This window comes from Physeter macrocephalus, chromosome 4 (genome assembly GCF_002837175.3).
Source record: "Physeter macrocephalus isolate SW-GA chromosome 4, ASM283717v5, whole genome shotgun sequence".
In the NCBI taxonomy this organism is placed as follows: domain Eukaryota; kingdom Metazoa; phylum Chordata; class Mammalia; order Artiodactyla; family Physeteridae; genus Physeter; species Physeter macrocephalus.
In genome coordinates this window covers 80,881,595-80,890,557 of record NC_041217.1, presented here as the reverse complement: position 1 = coordinate 80,890,557, position 8,963 = coordinate 80,881,595, and the positions used below count along the sequence as shown (strand labels likewise).

The 8,963-nt window shown below is 48.0% G+C and overlaps 1 protein-coding gene across 1 annotated transcript in view; it reads left to right on the top strand.

Annotated features, from left to right (window-relative positions):
* Positions 1-8,963, top strand: part of CD2 (CD2 molecule) — an 11,340-nt gene that overhangs the window by 962 nt on the left and 1,415 nt on the right. The window contains exons 3-4 of the mRNA XM_007118139.3: positions 4,289-4,522; positions 8,445-8,567. Coding sequence (XP_007118201.2) covers positions 4,289-4,522; positions 8,445-8,567 — 357 coding nt within the window. The remainder of the gene's footprint in view (positions 1-4,288; positions 4,523-8,444; positions 8,568-8,963) is intronic.

Genomic DNA, 8,963 nt, shown 5'->3' with positions numbered 1-8,963 from the left:
TTGTGGTGCGCAGGCTTCTCATTGTGGTGGCTTCTCCTGTTGCAGAGCACAGGCTCTAGGCACACGGGCTTCAGTAGTTGCGGCATGCAGGCTCAGTAGCTGTGGCTCGCGGGCTCTAGAGCACAGGCTCAGCAGTTGTGGCACACGGGCTTAGCTGCTCCGTGGCATGTGGGATCTTCCCGGGCCAGGGGTCGAACCCGTGTCCCCTGCATTGGCAGGCGGATTCTCAACCACTGCGCCACCAGGGAAGCCCCAAGGTAAGTCTTTGTCCCCTAAATTCCTCCATCTCAGTATGGGTGCTATTTAGCAAGTTGAGGAATAGCATTTATGAAATATCCCCAGCCCTGACCTTGGCCTTGGGGGAGCCCTAAAGGAAATCGAATGCATCCCTCCTGCCTCGGTGCAGGCTCCAGTTCTGTGAGAGAGATGGAATCCACAGCTAATAGACCCTCAAATCTACATACCTCAAACTCTCTCTTCAGAGGCTGTGGGGATGCAGGGTTGAGTGAAGGATCTGGATTAAGATCCTGCGTTAATCAAGAGGAGGGGAACAGGTGGGCAGAAGAAAAAGGTGGCCGTTCCAGGTGGATGATGGAGGGCAAGCTAGGTATGAGACTGGGAAGGGGAGGCGGACTGGAGGGCAGTGGGTCTTCCATCCAGAGAGACAATTTCAAGCCAGGATGTCCTGAAGGAGTAATTGTAAGGCAGAAAAGGGCTGGAAATGATGAATTTAAGGATGAACAGCCCTTGTTTCTAATCAGCTCAACATCAGCATGATCAAAGGTGGAAGATGATTTTTGCTGATATCTGTAGAAAATACACAAGATGTGGCTTTGTATGTCTATGCGTGTACTGGGAGGGCAGTAGTAGCTATTGAAGATGGAAGCTTGAAGCCTAGCTAGGAAGCTGATGCTTTAATCCAAGTGAAGTAGGGAGGGGCTGGTCGGTGACACTCAATTCAGGTTTCACATTGGAATCAGCTGAGGTGCTATTAAAGTTACCAGTGCTAAGTCCCATCCCAGACCAATTTAATCAGAGTTTCTTGGTGCAGGGCCTGGGCATCGTAGGTGCTAAACTCCCCAGGTGATTTTAATGAGCAGCCAAAGCTGATAACTAGTGGCCTAGACTAAAGGGTGCCTATAAAATGCCTAAAGAACGATTACATTGGGGGTCGTGTGGAGAAAGGATGAACAAAGTGGCTTGAGTTTGGGAGAGAGGGAAGAGAAAGTACAATAGAATGGAAGTGACAATGAAGTAGGAAGTCCAGGGGTCACCCGGCTGGGTGTGGATAAAAGTGAGAAGAGGAAGCTGTGCTTAGCTTGGAGGGGAAGACAGGAACCCCAGCATGAGCACAAGCCAGAGATTCAGTGAGCAAATAAGCATTTCTGTGCTTTGCACAGGAAACGCTGCCAAAGGAAGGGCCCCCTCCTCCTACCTAGAGTCACCATCCAGCCCTGTTCTTGAGCACTCGGACCTAGTAGCAGCCCCCCTCCAACAGTCACAGACATTGTCAGCTCCTCTGCAAATGACAACTTTCCATACCTAGACCTGCACCAGAATGGAGAGTACATTCCAGAAATGGGGCGAGACAGAATGGAGCCAGAAGGGACCTCTGCTTGTGGGCTCTGGGAACCACAGATGTCATGACTCCTGCCAGCATGGGCTTGAGTGTACTGTTTTGAACTTGAGCTTCACATTCGTGTTTCCTTTAGTACTGCAGTGGTAATAATGGCTACCAGTGAGATGTCACGTGCTTTGCTACATGATCTTATTTAAGGTTCCCAACAATCCTGAGAGGTAGCTGTTATTATCCCCTTACTATCTATAAGGAAACAGAAGTGGCTTGACAGGAGCAAAGTCAGGATCCAAACCCAAGGCTAGTTTTAGCAAGGATGGTGACATTCCCCCACCCACCACCCCAAACAGCTTTATTGTGGTATAATTCACATACCATAAAATTCACCCATTTAAAATGTATGATTCCATGGCTTGTAGTATATTTACAGAGTTGTACAACCATTACCGCAGTCAATTTTAGAATGCTTTCATGACCTCAAAAATAAACCTTCACTCCTTTGCCAAAAGACACAGATCTTCCCATGACACAACAGCCATCTCATTGTGTGTGTGTGTGTGTGTGTGTGTGTGTGTGTGTGAATGTCACACAGCATGTCAATTTGTGGGTCCAGTCACCATTTCCTGCCACATGACCTTGGGCAAATTCTCTGTCTGCTCTGAGTCTGATTTTCATAATAATAACTCTCTTGGCTATTCAGTGGGACAAGGCTTCAGGGAGACAACTAAGCATAGGTGCCTTGGGCACCTGGGACACAATACCCGCTTTCTCAGTGCTTGTACTCTCCCCATCTCTTTGTTCCTCCATGCTTCTCAGTCTCCAACCTTGGTACCCACATCTCCTTAAGGAGGGGGCTGCTGCTGCCAGCTGAGGAACCAGTGGAAGGCCCCTTAAAAGCAGATGTTAGCGGAGAAGGAGTTTGTCCTAGCAACCTGGAATCAAAGAGCCTCATCTGTGAGACGTGCCCCACAGGATCCAACCATGCCTCCTATATGAAACTGTCTTACAGAGAGGATGTATGCAAAGATATGACTTCGAGTGGCTGCTCATCTCTGGGTGGTTCATATCAGTGAAATACTGGAAAGGATCTTAAAGTCCCCAGCAGTTAGGAACTTATTAATTAAATCAAGAATAGATCATTTAAAAAGATGATGGAAGTGTATATTTATTGGTGTTCCTAAAAGAATTTCATAATAGATCATTAAAGGAAAACAGGCAGACTAAAAAAAAAAATCTATGATCCAGTTTTAGTTTTTAGAACACTATTTATATGTGGTATGGCATAGAAAACATTTGTTAAAGGGATGCATCGAAACATTACTAATTATCGACTCTGGGTAGTAGAATTGCAAGTGGTTTTTAATCTTCTTGAAACTTTTTTGGTATTTTATCAATTTTTACAGTGATGTGATTTACTGTTGTAAATAAAAAAAGAGTATTTCCATTTTGAAAACACAAGCAAACTCCTGACTCAACCCCTAGAGTATGCACTGACCCTGTCTTGCTGTATGGTGATGTTTTTCCATCTCTTCATCCTGGGTCACACCGAATCCCTGGATGGGAAAAAAAACCCTTAATTTCTGCCTGCCTATATTTTGGGACAGAAATGAAATTTGTTGAGAAAGTTCATGGGGAAGATATTATTGTCTGGGAGGGAGGAAATCATAAAAAAAAAAAAAAAAAGCTATCCATCTGCATAATGAATGGAAGGATGCTGAGAGAGGAAAGTGGCAAGTCTGAGGAAAGAGAGGGAAGGATGAGGAAAAGGGCAGAAGTTGGTCACACGGCTCGCAAGTGGTGGAGAAGGATTTGGACCCGGCCCAACTGACGCCAAGGCCAGGGCTTTTTCTTTCATGACGCAGCCTTCGAATATTATCATGTCAGAAAAGGAGAGGCAGGGCGTGTATGATTTTGATTATAACAACTACCACCAATATTGTCAGTACCTGTCAGTGTGCCAGGGCTTTGTCACATGTCATCCCTGCTGTGACAGGTGGGGAATGTCTTTCTTATCCTTCTCTTGTGGATGAGGTCCAGTGAGGTCCAGCAGCTCCAGGAAGCTGAAGGTGCTCTCTCCCTCCAGAGCTTGAACTGCACACCTGGCCCCCTGCTCCCAGGACCTGCTGCTTCATTTGTAACCAAGGCTCCAGGCTACACATGTACCAGTCCTCCAGGGACAAGTTCCCAGCTGCTCTTAAAGCATTGCCCCCACCCCGCTATCCCTCACAGGCTCCTGAGCTTATGGGGATCAGGATGCGGTAAACCTCTTACCCGTGCTACTGAACTTGGATTTGGAAGGGTGAGCTCCTCTCCTGATTTGCCATTTATTAGTGGGTGCTCTTGGACTGTCCATTTAACCTCTCAGAGCCTTGGGCACTTCATCTGTAAACAAGAAGAAAAACATCCGCCTCTCTGTTTGTTAGGATGAAATGATATCATATATGTGAAAACATTTTAAGGTATAAAACAGCACATAAGCATGTGATATGATGTATTTTTTACTGATATAATGTATCTTTAAATATCAGAAATAAATTTGTTCTGAATGTGCTGTATAAATAAAATGAAACAGAAATGACGTTTGAAAATTGCTAGGGGTCTTTGAAATTTTTTTCTGGTCCCAAACTAACTCAATCTCCCCTCTATAAATAGGTATGTCTTTCACAATCAGTAAATGGCCTAATATGAACTGGATCTTTCTTTTCTTTTCAGAGATGGTTTCAAAACCTGTAATTTCCTGGAGTTGTACCAATAGAACCCTGATCTGTGAGGTAGCAAAAGGAAGTGACCCTAAATTAAAACTGTTTTTAAATGAGACCAGTATCAAAGAAAGTCAGCAGAAGGTCATCACACACAAGTGGAAGAGCAAATGGACTGCATCATTCAGCTGCACGGCGAGTAACAATGTGGGTGCCCAAACGAGCACGGTGACCATCAGCTGTTCAGGTGCGTGGTGGGCACTGGTCAGACACCCCAAGTTCACTTCACAAACACAGCCTTTGAGGCCCACAGCAGAGGACTGCTCCAGGGCCTGGGCGCTTGGGCTGGGAGGCATCCTTGGCTCAGGATGAGGACTGAAAACATACCCTTTTTCCCCGGAAATCTTCAAGGGAAGTCTTAGAGGAGAGAGGAGGTAGTGCTCTATGGTTGCCCATCTTGGGAGTCTTCTCAGAGAGCATGGTATAACCTCAGGCAATGAAAAAGATTCTCTTCTAGGAGAAGGAATTGCCGAGTTGAAGAGATAAAAGGAGATGTAATGGTGATCTTACACAGACCGCCACTTCCCAGAGAGGCAAGCTGACTTGCCCACGATCCCTCAACTATCAGTGACCATGATTGTGGCTCCTAGGGCAATAATGGAGAAGGCAGATTCCTTTCTGGAGGGGAGGTGGCTGGTACCTCCTATCAGGGACAGGTGCAGAGGGGCTGTAGAAACCCTGGGAGTTAGAGGCTTGTGGGGAGGAAGAGCTCGAGGCCAGGGAGGACCATGAACACTGGTGGGCAATGCTCTTACTGCCTCAGAGCAGACAGCCCAGCACCAGAAAGTTCTGAAACTTCAAGAGCCTAAGTTCTTCCCTGGACTGCCGGCTTCATGTGACCACTAGAAGTAATTTTTTAAAAAAATAAATTTATTTATTTTATTTATTTATTTTTGGCTGTGTTGGGTCTTCGTTGCTGAGCGCGGGCCTTCTCTAGTTGTGGCGAGCAGGGGCTACTCTTTGTTGCAGTGCATGGGCTTCTCATTGCGGTGGCTTCTCTTGTTGCGGAGCACAGGTTCTAGGTGCGCGGGCTTCAGCAGTTGCGGCACGCGGGCTCAGCAGTTGTGGCTCGCGGGTTCTAGAGCACAGGCTCAGTAGTTGTGGTGCACGGGCCCAATTGCTCCGTGGCATGTGGGATCTTCCCGGATCAGGGATCGAACCCGTGTCCCCTGCATTGGCAGGCGGATTCTTAACCACTGCGCCACCAGGGAAGCCCCTAGAAGTAATTTTTGAAAGGTGGCCTGCTCTGGGAGCCAGGGGTCTTGATTTCTAGTTTGGGTCTGTCCAAATATATAGGGATGACCTGGACACAGTTCCTTCCCCTTTCTGGGCTTCAGCCTCCTGGTCCACAAAGAAGATGAGCCCTGTGATCCCCAAGAGTCTACTCATCTGATACTCTGGGATTATGTCTCCACTGCTCTCTAGTCAACCCCCTGACAGGAAACTGAGCACAAAAGATAGTTATTTGGCCAGAGGCCCTGAGTTTCTATACTGAGTGTGGCTGGTCAGTGACCCTAGGAAGCAGCCCTGAGCTGGTGTGAAGTCAGACGTGAGACTTTTTAATATACATTTTGAATTAGTTATCAGTTGCTGCATAACAAACAGCCCCATATTTAGTGGCTTAAAACACAAGCAGTTATTATCTCACAGTTTCTGTGGGACATGAATCTGGGAGTGACTTAACTGGATGTTTCTGGCTCAGAGTCTTTCATGAAACTATAATCAAGACACAGGCAGGGACTGCAGTCATGTCAGTCAGGTGCAAGCACTACTGGGGGAGAATCCATGTCCAAGTTCACTCACGGGGGCGGCATTGGGCTGCCTCACAATATGGCAGCTACTTCCCTCAGAGCAGCCTAAGAAAGAGCAACAACAAGTGACCAAGACAAAAACCACGGTCTTTTTGTACTTGATCTCAGGAGTGATAGACGTCCCATCACTGCTGCGGTATTCTATTCATTAGGAGGCTCTCAGTAAGTCCAGCCCACATTTAATCAGAAAGGGTCTCACACCAGTGGGAATACCAGGAGGCAGGGCTCAACGGGGACCATCCTAGAGTCTGCCAGTCACATGCTCAGACCAGCGTCACTTCACCTCCTATGAAGTCTATGTCTGCCCACCAGCTGTCCCTCCGTGCCCCCCATCACTAAGGCACAGTGAGTGAAGTCGCCCCTCCTCGACTTCACAAGCTCTTATCCCCTTTTAGGAGGCTCTTGATTAGAGTTGCCAGATTTAGCAAATAAAAAGAGACAGTATAAATGTGTTCCAAGTGTTGCGTGGGACATACTTATACTAAAAACTATTCGTTGTTTATTTCAGATTTAACTGGGCATCCGGTGTTTTATCTGGCAGCCCTACTCCACGCTTATTTTAACTAGATCCCACCAGTATAAAAATGTGTGTGCTTGAGGGATGGAGAGAGGAAAGAAGGGCTTTGGGGGAAGCTGAGGTTTGAAGACTGGAGCATTCCTGTCCCTTACTCTGTGGTACAGAGTGGGAGTCAGTCTGGGAAAGGGCCGCTAGAGAGCCCAGATAGGGGCGTGCTTGCCCTGCCTGAGGACTCTGAGAAGACAAGCTAGTGGCTGCATGGTTTAGCCCCTGCTCCCCAACTGGTCCTAGGCCAATGCGCCGCCTCCATCACCCAGGTCAGACCCTGAGAAGTCTGTGGCTCAGCCCAAGGTGGACTCCAATAGCCCTGGCCCTTCCTCCAAGCAGCCAGAGCCTAAAGGACACCCCCCCCAACTTTCACGGTCCAGTTTCACAGCAGGTTAGGATTATGACTGCTTTTCTAATGGAAGCCCCTTCATGCACAGAGCATAGAGAGGCTGTGTAACTGGCAAGCAAAGAATGGGTCAGAGAGAAACTTAGGAAAGAAAGCAAGGATTAACAAACCACCGCAGTCTGAAAACCTGTTTAGTTTCGTTTCTGAGCCTCTGGCTTGCTCCTGGGGCCCATCCTGGGCTTCGTGAACAATAGTATCTTCCCAGGAATGTTTGGCTAGAGAAGGGTTTCCTTGTGATGCTGGGCTGAGCTCCATTTGTTCTCCAGATGTACTAGTCTCCTGAACCCTGGCCCCAGCTGCTGCCTCTGTGACTGCTGTTGACTCACAAAAGGGCAGATGGCCCAGCATCCCTCCTGGGGAAATAGCTCCCAGAAGCACCGGTGCACAGAACTGTAGTCAGAGCAGACCCTCATCTTTGTGTGTAGTTTTACAGTTTACAGAACACTTTCACATCCATTATCTGATTGACTTCCAGCAGCCACCTGTGATGTAAGTTCCTTATCTCCATTTTTTAAAGACAGGAACAGGCTCAGAGAGGTGGAGTGACTTGCCAAAGGTCACGCAGCTCTTGCCTAGAAGAGCCTGCACTCCAACCCATTTCTCTGAACATAGTCGTTGTTATCCTCATTGCATGACAGCAGCTGAAGGTCTGTGAGCTGAAGATCAAGTCCACTGCTGCTGCTAGCTCACTGTGTGTTTGAGTTTCTCTCACAGGCCAGGGAAAATCTGGGACGGGGTGCTGCCTCTGAGGTCAGAGGACTGGGTTGGACACGTGAAACATGTATCCTGTCTTTAGAAACGTTCTGGTCAAGAGGGTGAGAAAAAAATCATGTCGTGGGAGGGCAGCCAGAGATGAAGCTGGAGAAACAGGGCAGAAACATGGAGACGAGGGGCTGCTTAAAGGAACCACTCAGGAATGGATATGGTGTGGCCTCAGGCAACTCATCCTCCCTCTCTGGGCCTTGTCTGTGAAACTAGAGATTACCCTAGATTTTCTCTAAACTCTTTCTCAGATCTAAACTTCTCTGACATTCTCCTTGATAGGGGACAGTGCTTGGTACATGAAGAATCAATCAGGGATTTGTGGTTCAGGAGAGCAGTTCTCCAAGGAGCGTTCTGAGAGGGCTTATCCTGGACCCCACACCGCTCAGGTATTGACCCAGCTCACCAACCTCCATGAGCTTGGCTTCCTTGAGGTTGAAAAGTCCCACCAAGCTCTTTTATCTGAAAGATAGGAGGCAGGAGTCCTCGAGTCCTTGGCCAGAGCAACGAAATGGCCCCTCTTCCCAGGACGCTCCCATCCATCCCACGTCTGTTCCTCTTGCAGAGAAAGGTCTGGATATCTATCTCATCATCGGCATTTGCGGAGGAGGCACCGTCTTCCTTGTTTTCGTGGTACTACTCGTTTTCTACATTAGCAAGAGGAAAAAACAGAGGAGTAGGAGAAATGGTAAGCTCCCTCTCTTCCGTCCCACTGCAGGCCTGGGTGAAATCCCCGTGGAAACAACTCATGGGTCTGGCACTTAGAGTCTGGAAAGAAAATAATGGAGATGGGTAGTTTCAGAATGTCAGAGCTGTAACCGGCAGTTACAGTTTGTTCCATTTTGTGGTTACCTTGATTTTTGAAAAACAAATTCTCAGTGGTAACAATGTGGGAAGCTTTGAGAAGCTCCATCCAGGCCGGCCTCACTGGAATCCACCACCTGAGGCTGACTGGATATAAAGCTGTGTGGAGGGCTTCCCTGGTGGCGCAGTGGTTGAGAGTCCGCCTGCCGATGCAGGGGACACGGGTTCGTGCCCCGGTCCGGGAAGATCCCACATGCCGCGGACCGGCTGGGCCCGTGAG